Below are 16,564 nucleotides of genomic sequence, written 5' to 3' on the forward strand. Positions count from 1 at the left end.
ACACCATATTTAATCCCTTCCAAGTTTCTACAGTGTCTTTTAGATCCCATGCAATCAGAAAAACAGATTGCTTCGATCAACACAATATGTCCTCATTCTTAACTATACAGGCATCAGCTGCACATCTATAGCACAAAGTATACTAAATTTCCATGTCCTTAATCCTTGAGTGGCATGTATCACAGAAATAAACCGTTCAGTTCTAGCTCATTAAACTTAGTAGAAGTGAAGAATCTATCTATTAGGATATCATTCACACACACACAAAAAAAACCAACCCACAAAAAAAAACAACCCAAGACAAGCCAAGCAGTAAAATGTGACATCTGTCTTCAAAGTGACTTAAGAGACATCACTACAAGTAATCCATATGAATTTGTTCCATTTCTTCATACATTACCTTAGATTGCTCTCATCCATACAAAGTATATAATCAAAGGTCTGGAAATCATCTTTAGTAACCTAGAATTAAAAATATGTGCTTTAGCCCACAAACTGTGTTTGATTTATAAAAAGGGGGAAAAAAGTATTTTTTAATAAATCAGAACCACAAAATTTAAAGAGACGCAGGTGGAAAGAATAAAACCATGTACCTTCATCAACTTTTACAATAACTTAAGGCATTTTAAATATACTCTGCCATAATTATTTATCCATTTCTGCAAGTTTTCCGCAAAAAAAACCAAGTTAGCTATTTTACCAATTATTTTTTTTTTTTTTAAATATCTCATGCATCAACTTAGAACATCATTACAAGTGACATTTCTAATGCTTTCCAATTACTAAAACTAAAGCAGGTTTCCCGTCATGGAAACCAGGCAATAAAAATGTAGACAAATTACTTTCTTGATAGGAAGACAAAAATGTATGTACCCTGGAATCAGTTGCAATACTTCCAAGCTAGAAATTTGTCACTACATAGCAAAAGATACCAAGTGAAATTCAAAGCTGAAATATGACGGTATGAGTTACAATCTCTTAAAAACAAATGCATTCACAGTCTTTTAGGCCATGTAAGTTCAGAAAATTTATGGTATGATGTGAAAAAACCTGGGATCTATTGTACATCTTCCTACCATCATACCATCTGTTCTTTGTCTTTCCTGTAGCTTACTGACTCCTAAACATGAACATAAACTACATTCAGAGATCCGAGTTCAGAGTCAGGTAGGCAAACATTGCAGATAAACCACTATCTTAAGTACTAATGCTATCTGTATGGGAATAAGGATGGCTGCAGGTTTTTACAAGTATAATTATATTTTAGTTTACATTTAAGACTTGGCTTCAGGTAAAATCTTCCCAGACCACGTCCACAATGCACAGGATGCTAGTAGAAGATATCTGAACCAAGTGACCATAATGAGGATGAATAAAGGGAATAAAATCTATAATGAGTTCACATTAAGACTGCATCTCATGCATAGTCCTATGTGTAGTATCACAACCAAGAAACTTGCAAAGTTTGTTCAGTACAGGTTTTTCTGGCAGGCGACTCTTGGAAGGATGGGCTAAAGAAGTGAGTAAGCAAGTGAACGGACAAAAAGGCAAAATACATTATCCTTCAAGTCAGAGTTTTAAATTGTAAAAATTATTTACACATTTAAAAAAAAAAAGGTTTAGATGGCAAAAAACACCACTTCTTTTTGTTCAAACACCAAATAGATACTGATTAAGCTCCTGTAACAGGGAGTAAGAAAAGACCTACAGAAATTATCACCAGACTAAAGTCATAAATGAAATATTCCACACAAGGAGAACTGAAGGGGTGAGATATGTGGGGGGAGCATTTGAAAAGAAAGGGTTAACAGTGAAAACTAATGCAGACTTGTTTATTTTCACTGTAAAAATATTTGCTGTATTCATGCAGTGCCTTTGACCTACGAAAATATTTCTGCAGTGGAAATAGCTCTGTTTTCCTGGCAACTCTAAGCAGTACCTCTACAAGCTGCTTCTGACTGCTCTACACAGCTAAACACTGGCCCCTGTGAAAATACGTGGGCATAGATTTCTTTGTAGTACAGACATATGTAAGAATAAAAACCAGTGAAAAGGAAAAACACACCTGCCACACTTCCCACACTCTCTGTATACTTGACAACTTGACAGTTATTACCCTATGAACCAGAAGCTTGTGGTCTTAAGCCCTACTGTAACATCAGATACAAGCTTAATTGAGCAAACTCTAGTGAACTGAAGATATTCCTCAAAACTATGAAAACTACTATTTGGGGGGAACAAACTGAGGACATAAAAATTTATGTACATTTTGAGAAGAGTAGTGGAGAGCTCAAGAAGTCATCTTTGGATGGAACTACACAGACAACAATAACTTTACATTAAAAAAATAGCATATAACCATTATTAAAGACCATCAATGGAGAAACACATGATCACTCAAATTTATTTGTTAAACATTTCCCTTTGTTTACAGAAGGGAAATCTCCTTTTCTGTGTCTAAAAACCAAAGACAGGCAGTAGTCCTCAAATTTATTCAGTTGTGAAACAGTGTTTTAATACAACCTTCCTCTAATCTCAATTTCACATTTAAGGCAAATGCACGGTATGAGTCATAGAAATCAATCAACTCAGCATGAATAAAAGTGAAACTGATTAATACCTATCTGTTTTGTGCATGAAGACTAAGAGCTTAGAGAATTTCAGCAGGTGCATAAACATACAGCAACCATCAACCAAAATGTTAACAAACTCTTTATTTTATATATAAAGATATACACTTATTTTTATACTTCAGTTTTCACATAAAATTCACTTAAACGATAACTGTATACGATGGTAGGATGTAACCAATTTAACATTCTCTCTTACATAAATCATTCTTGTAGCATTTATGTCAGTTTTGAATAAAAAAAGGTACAATCCATGATTATCATAATTATGCACAAAATTACATGAAAGAAAGTGCCTTTCACTGGGTGGGTAACAGTTTTCCACAGGAGTGAAGAGGATAATTGCATGAGGTAGTCATCTTATGACAGCATTTCGAAGGCAACAGAAGATAAATCCCTTCTCTCTATTTCTGCAGCTTCTGCATTAAATCTTCCTTAATCTGTTCTGAAACAAGTCACACACAAAATTCTATCCTTGAGTTTGTCTCTAATAGTGAAACAAATACACTTCTACTTGTACTAATGTGACTACTCTGAAAAGTCCTATTCTACACTGTTCAGTCCCTCTCTTTCCAGAAGTACTACGAGACCCTATCAGGTCCACAGTTTAGAGAATCAGCAGAGACCATTTGACAAAGTCTGAAAAAAATTGGAGTTACATAGTTAACATTCAGTGCAAAATGAACAGTTACCTGTAGTTCAAGGATTTGAAAATTTTCTTTATAAAAGAAACTGCTTGTACTGGGATGTTTTACACAAATTTTCATCCTGTTAGTCTTCCGTTTTATTGTCTCATTCTTGTTAATTTTCTCTCCCTGTATATGTATCATTTTAGGCTCTTCTGCTTTAAAAATCTCTTAATTTGTCAGAATGTATAAGCAAATGTCTTCATTAAAGTGTTTTCATTCTCCCTCTGCCAAAGAAGGCTATATAGATTTGTTTCAAGGCAGAGGAACAACTGGTTTTGGATGCTTTGCTTTAGTTTAGCTGCTCATAAACCACTCCAGTAAATACCCAAGAACAGTTCTCAAGTTTCCAAGGCTTATCTTTTTAAGAATACCAACATGTTACACTACTGCGACTGAAACACTGACTGATTAGTTTCAGTACCATTTAGCTTGTACAATGATAAATAATGCTGTTTGTAAGCACTGATGAATAGTAAATCCAGAACTTGTAACAGGAAAAGATCACAACAGACCTTTTCTAGTAATTATTCTAATAGTAAAACATTGAAAAATCTAAAACAATGTTGTGCTCAATCCTGTTTTATTATATAATGGAGATTAGCATCAGGAGAGGTTGGCAGAGGGCAACTGACTAATTGAGGGAATTTATTTTAAAAAGTTAAAAAACTAAACATGTAGTCTTTGAAAGTGAAGAAAGTAAATATGACCTCAGCAAGGTCTAGTAAAATTCTGAAGGGAACAGAAATGGAAGATAGTAACAAGACTACCTGATCTTTTTGTCAGTACAAGAACTAGTAGCATAAACTCAAGCTAAGTAAAGGTCAAGCCCTAAAGGAATATCTTATGTCCAGAGAATAGCTAACTGAAGTAAGTTATGTGCATTTATTTGAGTGTCTGAATGATTTTAATAGATGCAGACACATTTATTTCCGATCTCTCTGGAACACAAGATGGAAATACACATTCTTTTGTTAATGAAAACTGAGATGAGTTTTGGTAAAACTTAGAGGATTTCACAAAGTGACAAACCTGTCTTTGACTTAAGAATGTTTCAAGGGTACGTTTTCCTTTGAAGTAACTGTGCTACTAATCTTGGGTTTGAGTGCTTTCATTCTAATTTAGCACTCTAAATTTTTTTAAAAGATCTTCATGCAAGAGTAGAAGCTTTTTGTGATAGATGAACAGGTATTCTACTTCTTTTTGGACCTGCTAAGTAAAAATGCAATTCCTTGCTGAAAGAAGCATCACAGATTACTAGAGTAAGTCCATTTTTAAAAAGCATTAAAAAAATGTTTCAGAAAACTGCCCAAAATACTAAACATTTGAAAGTAGGATTTTTCTGTAATGCAGAAACTGCTCCAATGCTTCCTAGTTATACTTCCAATGAAGCTTAGTAACAAGAAACTCACTGCCCTCAACTAGAAGAGTTAGGCCACTTTGGAGTCCTTTGAAAAACTGCACATAGTATTTATTACTTGCCGCTTAACATGCATTAGTCAAATGACTTCTGTGACTGTAATGGTTAGGGCTAAACAAAGCATGGGTATGAATATGAAAGAAAAATATACTCTCTTCTACCTGCCGTGCTTTGTGTGCTGTCTCAATGCCATGATTTCTTAGACAGCTTAAAGCCCTTGCATCTGGGGAGCGCCCCACGTTCCAGTCTGAAACAGCAGCACTGTCTGTCATCCACTGTAACAACAAAACAAATACATACACACATTTAAAGGAAATTAAAGTACAGTACCTGCCTCGCAATATGATTCATGGTAATGCCATGCTTCTTCATGCAAGTCTGTCCTCGATAGTCAGGAGGGCTTCCTATTTCATAGGCAGATGTCGCTGCACTGTCTATCCTCCACTACAGAAAAACAAATTTATATTTTTATGTTTCCTTTCTCACTGCTTATATTTCTACTAACTGGCTATGAGACAGTTACTTCTTAGGCAGGAACAGAAATAAATAGCTTACCTTATTTTCAACTTTTTCATCAGTTACAAGTTTTCTAAAAACTGCTTCAGCTATTGGAGAGCGACAAATGTTTCCTATAGAAACAGGAGATTAAAGTGAAATTTCAAATGATTTAAAACAAAAAATCAGTAATTGTGTGGATTTGTCAGCACAGACCAGATTAAAGATTTTTATTTACTTAGGTAGAACGCAGATTGCTTATGTTATTACAACCCGAGAGATTCTGCAAGGGTGGAAACCCAGATTCCTGCACCTGGGTTGAGGCAATCTCCAGTATCAATACAGGCTGGGGGATGAAGGGATTGAGAGCAGCCCTGCAGAGAAGGACTTGGGGATATCGGTGGGTCAACAATTGGATATGAGCTGGCAGCATGCACTTGCAGCCCAGAAAACCAATTGTATCTTGGGCTGCATCAAAAGACGCATGACCAGCAGGTCAAGGGAGGTGATTCTGCCCCTCTACTCCGCTCAGGTGAGAGCCCACCCAGAGTACTGCATCCAGCTCTGGGGTCCCCAGCACAAGAAAGACATGGACCTGTTAGAGTGGGTCCAGAGGAGGGCCACAAAAATGGTCAGAGGGCTGGAACACCTCTGACTGGGAATTGGAGTTGCACAGCCTGGAGAAGAGAAGGACTGGGGAAATCTTATTGTGGCCCTTCTATATATAAAGGGGGCTGTAGTGACAGGACAAGGGGCAACGGTTTTAAACTGAAAGAGGTTACATTTATATTGGACATAAGGAAGAAATTTTATTACAATGAGGGTGGTGAGGCACTGGAACAGGTTGCCCAGAGATGTTGTGGATGCCCTATCCCTGGAAGTGTTCAAGGTCAGGCTGGATGGGGCTTGGAGCAACCTGGTCTAGTGGAAGGTGTCCCTGCCCGTGGCAGGGGGGTTGGACTAGATGGTCTTTGAAGGTCCTTTCCCACCCAAATCACTCTATGATTCTATACTATGCATCAGTCTCTTGAAATGCATATCATTATATGAAAATATAACTTATTAAAATAAATAAGAGGAATATTGTGTAAGCACATTGCTCTTTTCTTCCACTCCACAAAGAATCCATGATTACAAAAGATCAGGCAAAATTACAGAATTTATATGGCAGCAAATCATCTTTATCTTCAAATCTTCCTACACACCGGCAAATTTCAACTAACGCTTTACTGGAGAATCATGAATATTTGCCTGCAGTATTTACATTACTACCTACATGTTAACAAAAACTTTTGGACAATTCCAAAACACAGCCACCACCACTGTGGAATCCATGTAGTGAAATGGCTGAACAACCTGTAGTAGAAAAGCTCCTGACCACTGAAGTGAAATCACTGCAGGTCAAACTGAGCGCTCCTCAAGAGCAGCTTCCAGATATCAATTCCAACCCCCCCAAGAGAAATCAATTACACAAGCTCTAAAAAGACCTCAGGAAAATAAATTTGCCAATTTTTTTTTGGTCCAAAATACGGAGGATTAGGAACAAAACATAACTGAATGCAAAGCTGAAGTGCTGCCAATCAGCCAACAGTTAAGGTACTTAATTATATAAATATGTAATCTGTCTTCCCTTCCAGTGGCCTCCAATTGCTCTAGCCACTTGATCTGACCTTATTTTCAATACGAACCTATTTCAACAATGAAATAGTGCCCTGTTAAAAACTAGAAATAACGGATCTACAGCATTTTTGCTCCACTGCTGAAGATGTAACTAAGGTAACCATCTAAGGTAGACCTCTCAAACATACATGCAAAAATACATATTCTTTGAAAAAGAATGAAATGTCTCAACAACAATAAAAAGTCTATTCAACTATTATTTTAATTCTTTCTACCTTTTCATCCTTCAGAAATTCTGAGTAACTAGATGGATATTCACAGTATTTGATATGTCACTCAGATGCACAATAAATCATACAAACAAATCTTCACTTCCCATCAAAGAGAACGTATGACTTTGCTATCTCTGACTTTTGAGCAGGTAAGTATAAAATATCACAAATGGCAACACTCATTTCTATACCTTTAAATAAATCACTCTTCTACTACTGATTAAATTATTTCCAAATCTCAAACAGAAAAAAAAATGAAATGCCCATGAACAAAGCTAAGTTTCCAGCAGCAAAAAGAAATTTTCAGATGAAGCACTTAGCCTCATTTTCATGCCTATATTTTCAAACAAAATATCAAGGTAGATACTTCACTGCTAAAGAGAAAGAAGCTACTATGATCTGGGCATTTAGTAACTTCCTGTCAATCATACTAACTCTAAAAAAAAAACCAAAGTGGGAAGTGAACCACTGAAGTAATACAAATTTGCTGTCAAAGTTTGAGAGAACATCAAATCACTAAAGGACATAGCTAACCATTGAGAAATTCATGTTGCTGAAACGTTAAGTGAATTTTGATAGCAGTAGATCTTCTCCCAGGAGAAAGCATACATTTCCTTTGTTTGAACTAGTTTATTCCAAGCAGAGAAACTAAATTGGTCTTGGAAGAAAAATAAAGCACGAAAAAGTTGGGTTTATTTATAAAGTAAGTGAGAAAACAGGTTAGGGCTTATTAATTATAAAAATGTTAAAGAATATGGTAATAAATTAAAAAAATAAATCTCACTTCTTTAATTGAGTAAGCCAGTTGGGCAATAAACAATGTAATTTTAATAGGAAACAGAAGGAACATGATAACATACAGCATAAGACAGAAAAGAACCTTCATAATCAGTGAGCCCAATCCTTTGATACTGCAGGCATATACAGCATCACTTCTCTTAAAAACACATCCAGCTCTCTTTTAAAAAGCATCATCTATCTTAAAAGGCTATTCCAGATACTCATTTCCTGTGGCAGCTTGAAACCTTCCAGTTCCCACTTTATTCTTGGAAGTCTATGCTCATCTGATCTTGGTTAACATCACTCTCTATCTTAAAAACCTTTCTTTCCTTCAACAGATACAGAACCCTTGTCAAGCATAGCTGTGCTAAGCTAAACAAACCAAGCTCTCAGTCTGCTCATGAAATGAACTGACCCTTATCTAATGACTCCAGTTAAGCCAGCTCTGCACTTGTTCTAATTTGAATTTATTTTTCTTGAATACTGACAAATAAAACCACAGACCACACCACAGGAAAAGATTTTACCAACTTTTTTTTTTTTTCTTTTATAAAACAAGTCTGAAATACTTACTTAGCTCTTTTGAAAATAACCTGAAATAACTTCTACAATCACATTTGACTCCTTCATGAGTATCAAATTTGTGACCATAATCCCCCACTTCTAATTTGTCCATTCCCTCTCTTTTTCTGTTGCTCTGACTTAAAAATTAATGTCTTCCACGATGACACATTCCAGATATTACCGGAGGTATTAACGGTATTACGGAACTGCAATCACCATTCAAATCTATTCTTGGGGACTATGTACAGAATCCCAGAACTGACTTAATAGAAACTCTTTTCTCCACATACTCTGCAATATTATTTTCATCCTAACCAACTCTGTTTACCCATGCTACTCCTTGCAACTGTCATCATTCATCTCATCATTAATGTAAAGCCTGATCTCATCTCACTGACATAGGCAAACTTCCATCCTTGTTTTCCAGTCATCGTCCCTTTCCCATGATAATTTCTATCCATTTCATATCCAGTTTTACATCCCACATCTGTCTTTCCAGGCTTTGTTGAGGTTCCTAACAGATGCACAGTATTTCCTAAGTTATGGATTGACAGCCACAATTGGGGAATGAAGGGGGAAATCTCACAAAAAGATTAGTAGGGAGATTACCTTCCCCCTTGGACTTGAACCATATTTTCCTTAAATGTTACCAACACTTTATCTTTGCTACCTATCCTCCTCTGGTGTTCCTTTCTGCTTTGTTGTATTTCTGACTGATCTGATCATGCTCTTTTTATGTAGAAGATAACAGTACTAAAGTTCTCTGAATCTCCACCTTCTCCCTTCTTTTTTAAATTTCAAGCTCTTAAAGTTGTAGTAACATTTTCAAACATAAAAAACTAGTACCCAAGGTACCCAGACACAGTCCGTCCATCGAAATAAATCCTACAAACATCTCGAAATATGATGATTCAAGGATAAGAGACTTAAATTTCAATCACCGAATCAGTACAGGAACCATTTGCTGATCACTTTTATGGAATCATGTTTTCTCACTCATTTTCTATAAACAAGGACTCCACTGATGGTTATCCAAGCCAATGCTTAATTTTTTGAGTTCTTACTCCAGTCTCTGCATTAATCTTTGACCCATTCCCATACAGAAATGGAAGCATTGCTTCTACTGACAGGAAAGACAACTTGAATCCATTTCATGCTCAGGTCAATAGCTCATCTCTAGGTAATACTGATCTAATCATCTATTCTCTCAATCATTTTTGTATCTTCATTGTTCCTTATTCAGCTCTCTCACTCTTTCAGACCTTCCCCAAATGCAGACAAATGCTTTTATCTTCTTCCTTTGTTTTTCTGTCTGCTTGTAACAGAATGTGGTAGGTTGACCCTGGCTGGACGCCAGGTGCCCACCAAAGCCGCTCTTTCACTCCCCCTCCTCAACTGGACAGGGGAGAGAAAACATAACAAAGGGATCGTGGGTCAAGATAATGACAGGAAGAGATCACTCAACCAATTACCATCACGGGCAAAATAGACTCAACTTGGGGAAAATTAACTTAATTTATTGCCAATCAAACCAAAGTAGGGTAATAAGAAATAAAACCAAATCTTAAAACACCTTTCCTCCACCCCTCCCTTCTTCCCAGGCACAGCTTCACTCCCGGATTCTCTACCTACCCCCGCCTCCAGCAGCACAGGGGGATGGTGAATGGGGGTTATGGTCAGTTCATCACACGCTGTCTCCGCCACTTCATCCTCCACAGGGGGAGGACTCATCACACTCTTCCCCTGTTCCAGCGTGGAGTCCTTCCCACGGCCTGCAGTTCGTCATGAACTGCTCCAGCGTGGGTCCCCCACGGGGTCACAAGTCCTGCCCGCAAACCTGCTCCAGCGTGGGCTCCTCTCCCCACGGGGCCACAGGTCCTGCCAGGAGCCTGCTCCAGTGCGGGGTTCCCTCAGGGTCACAGCCTCCTTGGGGCATCCCCCTGCTCCGGCGCGGGGTCCTCCCCGGGCTGCAGGTGGAGATCTGCTCCCCCGTGGACCTCCCTGGGCTGCAGGGGGACAGCCTGCCTCACCATGGTCTTCCCCACGGGCTGCAGGGGAATCTCTGCTCCGGCGCCTGGAGCACCTCCTCCCCTCCTTCTGCACTGACCTGGGGGTCTGCAGGATTGTTTCTCTCACATGTTCTCACTCCTCTCTCCGGCTGCCGTTTCTGTGCCCACTGCAACTGTTTTCCCTTCTTAAATCTGTTATCACAGAGGCGCTACCACTATCGCTGTTGGGCTTGGCCTTGGCCAGTGGCGGGTCCATCTCAGAGCTGGCTGGCATTGGCTCCATCGGACATAGGGGAAGCTTCCAGCAGCTTCTCACAGAAGCCACCCCTGCAGTCCCCCCCCGCTACCAAGACCTTGCCACACAGACCGAATACACAGAAGTTTTACTAGCTTTCATCCTCTCACATTTAAAAACCTGCTTTTACCTCTACTTATCTTTCCCTGCATGGGGAGTTCATCTGAGTCACTGTAATAATGCTTCCCAGTATCATTTGCATTTGTGGTGGGTTGACCCCGGCTGGACGCCAGGTGCCCACCAAAGCCGCTCATTCACTCCCCCTCCTCAACTGGACAGGGGAGAGAAAATGCAACAAAAGGCTCGTGGGTCGAGATAAGGACAAGGAGAGATCACTCAACCAATTACCATCATGGGCAAAACAGACTCAACTTGGGGAAAATTAACTTAATTTATTGCCAATCAAACCAGAGTAGGGTAATTAGAAATAAAACCAAATCTTAAAACACCTTTCCTCCACCCCTCCCTTCTTCCCAGGCACAGCTTCACTCCTGAATTCTGTACCTACTCCCCCCAGCGGCGCAGAGGGACGGGGAATGGGGGTTGGGGTCGGTTCCTCACACATTGTCTCTGCCGCTCCTTCCTCCTCAGGGGGAGGACTCCTCACTCGTCCCCTGCTCCACCAGGGGGTCCCTCCCACGGGAGACAGTCCTCCATGAACTTCTCCAATGTGAGTGCTTTCCACAGGCTGCAGTTCTTCATGAACCGCTCCAGCATGGGTCCCCCGTGGGGTCACAAGTCCTGCCCGCAAACCTGCTCCAGCGTGGGCTCCTCTCTCCACAGATCCACAGGTCCTGCCAGGAGCCTGCTCCAGCACGGGCTTCCCTCAGGGTCACAGCCTCCTTTGGGCACCCACCTGCTCTGGTGTGGGGTCCTCCCCGGGCTGCAGGTGGAGATCTGCTCCCCCGTGGACCTCCCTGGGCTGCAGGGGGACAGCCTGCCTCACCGTGGTCTTCCCCACGGGCTGCAGGGGAATCTCTGCTCCGGCGCCTGGAGCACCTCCTCCCCTCCTTCTGCACTGACCTTGGTGTCTGCAGGATTGTTTCTCTCACATATTCTCAGTCTTCTCTCCGGCTGCAGTTTCTGTTGTGCAGCAATGTTTTTTCCCTTCTTAAATCTGTTCTCCCAGAAGCACTACCACCATCGCTGATGGGCTCAGCCTTGGCCAGCTGGCATTGGCTCCATCAGACATGGGGGAAGCTTCTAGCAGCTTCTCACAGAAGCCACCCCTGTAACCCTCCCACTACCAAAACGTTGCCACACAAACCCAATACAGCATCATCCATCAGGTCCCCTTCATAAGTGAGTGTTTAAAACTCACTAATCGCTGTATTCCATTCCGTACCCAAATTCCTGTCTGAACTTCATCATGAGTCCTAGATCTTTCCAGTTAAGTCTATCTTGTCACACTCAGCATTCAGGTAGCTTTGTAAGGAACCATTCAAGGCTCTGATCTTAGTCCAGATTCCCTGGCCTTTCACTTCACAGTCAATTTCATTGAATACTTAACACTCTTTATCTGAAAAACCTAAGTATATAGCTACCTAAATGATATCATCTAACTTCCATACATCCCCCCACTACCAACACACAGTGGGATTTCTCTCAGAAGTCAAATATTAGCATATGTGTGTGTATATATATATCTAAGCAGAACTCAATTTTGGCTCAAGATCTCTTAACATTTTTTAAGCATAGATCTTATTTTCCATTTTTTTTTACTTTCACTTTTACAACCATGCTTTCAACTCTTTAGTACTTCTGCATCATTCTGAAACACAGATTAAATAAGGCATTGTATTCTTACAGCTAGCTTACCAATGCTGCACAGAATAAAGGTACTTTCCTCTACATTTATCTAACATTCTCTTCTTTATCCAAAAAATGGCATTTCTTTTTGTCATCTTGCTAAGAACCCTCATTACAGAAGTTTTCCATGACTTCTTCAATGCCTTATCAAACCTATTGCTTTCTGATTCTGCTGCTATAAATGGCATTTTGCCCCATGAAACCTTGTATTTGGCTATATCTAAACACATATAATGGATTGTGACAACTGAACTAGGAAACTCAAATCTCTCTGTAAACTAATTTCCTCATACCCAATAATTAATTGTCATTTTAGAAATTATTTTATGCAGTCTAAATCTCTGATGGCAATACTCATAGTCAGGGCTTCATAACAAGCATCAATTTTCTGAGGACCCAGCCAAAACCACTTTGCTTATTGTTCACCTGTCTTACAACTGTTCCTCCATACATGGAGATCAGTAAGCCAATGCCTAGTCTAAGATGCCCATGCACCTTGTTATCTTACAGTGGACAAGTCATCAGAAAGAAAGAGGCTGACTTATGTAACACAGTATCATATTAAGCTCATTTCTGGAGCTCAGCCATTAATTAGATGAACTACGTAGGTGTAAAAAGAGCAAACTGCATTTTGGTTCACCTCCAGTTTTAATTGTTTCTTTGCCTTAAATGAAAAAAAAATCTTGCCTGGTGCCTTTTCATATACTGTAATTACATATGTTGCTGGGTGCTTCATTTATTTCTCAGCAATGAGGAACCCTTATCGTTAATGTAGTTATGTACATTAACTAGATTGATTTTGTTGTGTAATGAGTATCTTCTTATCTCATTACAAACAAAGAACACAGTCAACAGATATTTCAGTAATAGGTTTCTTTCAAAATACTGTAGAAAGAAATCTTTTTCATCAAGGCTTGTACTTTCAGCGATCATCTCTCACTGAAAGTGGCAAACTTCAGAACTAATGTGCTTTGTTAACCAGCACAGAATACTACAGATAAATGCAGTTCTAGAAATATGCTTAGTGCTCTTTTCAGCAATAACCATAGGTATTATTTCTAATAAAATTTAGGAGGAAAAATCTATTAAGGCATAAGCATCACTCTTCAAGACTAATAAAATTAAGCAACCTTAAAGCAGGAAGAAGAAACAAGCTGCCTTCAAAATTTAACTGAGAAGAGTACATATCTGACTGAAAAAAAGAAGTGCTTGTCATGTCAATTAGATTTTATGTCACGCGCCACATACCATTATGGTTATTTCTTTATAACCCAGTAACATAGAAAAGGAAATGTAAAAGGTATTTACAACATTTGTTTAAAAAAATCCATCCCATTAAACATCAGTCCCGACTTGTTCACCCTTTCCTCAAACTTAGTAATTTCACTCCATACCTAAATTATTACATTATCATCTACTAATAACAGTTCCTCAGAGACTCAACTGGATTAGGAACTTGTTACAGTGCAAATCACCATCACAGGCTTACCTATCATCCGTAAATACATATGAATCGTTTCGTGAAGATTACTACTTCCTCTAGAACACAGTGTTTGGAAAGAAGGATGCATATTAATTAGATGTTTTAATACAAAAACATTTGTCTAGGCCACTGGCTCCCAAACATACAGCAACTGATAATCCCTTACTGAAGGATGTTTTCCCTAAATTATGATTAGGAGCTGATTTTACTGTAAGGTAAACATCAGAACATATTTCACAAAATAAAACTCTTGTTTTGCTATTCAATTAATTTGCATTTCTCCTATTACAACAGAAAAGCAGATAGCAAAAAACCCTCACATTAATCAATGGTTTTGTAACCAAACTGGCAAAATGCCAAGGATTGGCAGGGATCAACTCTCAGCACATAGGTAAGATTATAAGGGCTAGGAAGCAGATAATGTTAAAAGCCCTCCTAGATCAGAGAAAAGAGCCATCTAGCTTGTTATCCCCCAAAGGGATCAGAAGCAGATGTTTAGAGAAAGCATGTACAAAACGGGGCACAACCCTGTAATCCGTGTAGTCAGGTTAGCAATTCGTTGGTTGTGAAGATGCAGAAGATCATCTTGCTTATCAGTAATCAATTGTCCTAAGCTTCAGGAAAGCATCCAAACTCTTTCTGATCTCATTTACACTTCTGGTTTCCATGAGTTCTCATGACATGAGATGCACAACTTAAGCACATAGAATACCTTTTAAAAAATAAAATAAAATAAAAATTGTTTCCTAGCTCTTCATTTAGGTAGCCCTTCAAAAAGGTCACGGCCTTTTCATGATGGCCACGATTTCGTAGACCAACACCATCTCCACCTTCCACCAAGTTCTTTTTCTTACTTCAAGGCCTAACATATTTTTCCTCTTCTTACAGAGCCTGCTCCGTTAACTTCAGTCACGCTTGTCACCGCTTTCCCTCCCTTTTTAACGTGAACCGCAACCCGCCTCCCGGAGGTCGGGCTGCCGCCGTGCCGCCGGGGAGGCTGGCGGGGGGTTTCTCCATTCCCTCCCCGCCGGTCGAGAAGCTAGGCCCCGCGCAGCCCGTTTCGGAAGGCTACTCACAGCCACCGCTCCGCGCTGCTCTGGAGCAGCGGTCCCGGACCCAGCGCCCACGCTGGTTTATGCGCGGCTGCCTGCCGCCTCTACCCATGCTGGGTTTCACGTGTTACTGCCGACCGGTTGCCCCGAGCCGCCACAAAGGCGAGCGGGAAGGAGAGGGAGGCCGCCGCCTGCCTCCCCTCCCGGCCGCGACTCCCGCCCTGCCCGGGAAGGCAGACACCCGCAGAGCCGCCCTCGGCCGGGACGCCTGCGGCCGCCGGGACGGGCCCACCCGCAACCCCGCCGGGCGGGACCGCTCCCCCGGCAGCGGCCCTCGCCTCGCCGCCCTCCCGGCACCCCTGGCCGAAGAGCGGCGGGAGAAGGACCCGCGTCTCCCCCGGTCCCGCTCACCCAGGCACACGAAGAGCACCGACTTCACCTCCCCCGCCGCCATCTTCGCTCGGGGCCGGCCGGCCAGGCACGCGGGAAGGGGACCTTCCCGCCTGTCGCGCCGCCTGCGCCTCGCTTTACGGCACCGGCCGTTACAGCCGGCTGCGGTTTTTGCCTGACTTGAGAAAAAAGGGCGAACTGTGAAACTCTGCCAAGCGCAAGTGTTTGCGCTGGGGGGGACGGACGGGACGGCGCGGCGCGGCGCGGCGCCGCACGCGTGCGCGGGGGCGGCAGGCGGGCAGGCGGTTGGCGGCCGCCTCGGCCCCGCCCGCCTCACCTGCGGCAGGTGCGCGGCTCGGCGGGGCCGCCCCGGCGCGGCCCAGTGCGGCGGCGGCCGTGAGGAGAAGCGAGGCGAGGCGAGGCGAGGCGAAGCGGGGGTGCCCCGGCCCGGGCAGGAGTGAGTATCCCCGCGGGAGGGCAGGTGGGCTCCTTAGCGGGGGAACCGCCGGGGCTTCCCCCGCTGAGGCGGCGGCGGCGGCCCGCTCCGTCCTGCCCGCCGCCTCCTTCTCCTCCTCCTCGTCCCGGGTGGGCGGACAGACGGACGGCTGTCCGGGCATGGCGCGGGGGGAGTCCCCGGGTCCCCCGTCGGTGCAGAACCCCCCCGGGAGGGCGCGGGGCGCTGCGAGGCCCGTCAGCCCCGGGCGGGCCGCTCGGGCCGCTGCTGCCCCGTGGGTCTGGCGCCCGGGGCCGGTCACCGCGAACTAAGCGAGCGTGCTCTGACACTGCGAGCGGCGCTTAGTTTCCCCATTAGTTTCCCTTCTCGCCCGATGTTGCGGCGCGTGGTGCATCCTCCAAGGGGAAACTTAAGAAGCGTTGAATGTGGTGTTGGCCTCACCGGGCTGCTGGTGAGGTTAAGCACACGCACTCTTCGTTTTCCAGAAAGGCTTAACTATTTCTTTTTTTTTTTTTTTTAAATGTATCTGGCTTCACCTGCTGGGACGTGCCATGTACCTGGCTGGGTTTTGTAACGCTGGCCGCCGGCCCGAGGTGGCCGGGTGT

The 16,564-nt window shown here is 42.2% G+C and overlaps 2 protein-coding genes across 3 annotated transcripts in view; one reads left to right on the top strand and one right to left on the bottom strand.

Annotated features, from left to right (window-relative positions):
* Positions 1–15,697, bottom strand: part of ACP1 (acid phosphatase 1) — a 23,329-nt gene extending 7,632 nt beyond the window's left edge. Inside the window, exons 1-4 of one of the 2 annotated variants that reach the window (XM_030036846.2) lie at positions 15,527–15,659; positions 5,292–5,365; positions 4,898–5,011; positions 401–462 (exon numbers count right to left, since the gene is read on the bottom strand). In XM_030036846.2, coding sequence (XP_029892706.1) covers positions 401–462; positions 4,898–5,011; positions 5,292–5,365; positions 15,527–15,569 — 293 coding nt within the window. In that variant the 5' untranslated portion in view covers positions 15,570–15,659. Of the gene's footprint in view, positions 1–400; positions 463–4,897; positions 5,012–5,066; positions 5,181–5,291; positions 5,366–15,526 lie in introns of both variants that reach the window. The other variant, XM_030036845.2, reaches the window with a different exon arrangement.
* A 138-nt stretch (positions 15,698–15,835) lies between these two features.
* Positions 15,836–16,564, top strand: part of SH3YL1 (SH3 and SYLF domain containing 1) — a 52,637-nt gene continuing 51,908 nt past the window's right edge. The window contains exon 1 of the mRNA XM_030036844.1: positions 15,836–15,962. Within this exon, the coding sequence (XP_029892704.1) occupies position 15,962 (1 nt within the window). The 5' untranslated portion in view covers positions 15,836–15,961. The remainder of the gene's footprint in view (positions 15,963–16,564) is intronic.

The sequence above is a fragment of the Aquila chrysaetos genome, chromosome 15 (assembly GCF_900496995.4).
Source record: "Aquila chrysaetos chrysaetos chromosome 15, bAquChr1.4, whole genome shotgun sequence".
Lineage (NCBI taxonomy): Eukaryota > Metazoa > Chordata > Aves > Accipitriformes > Accipitridae > Aquila > Aquila chrysaetos.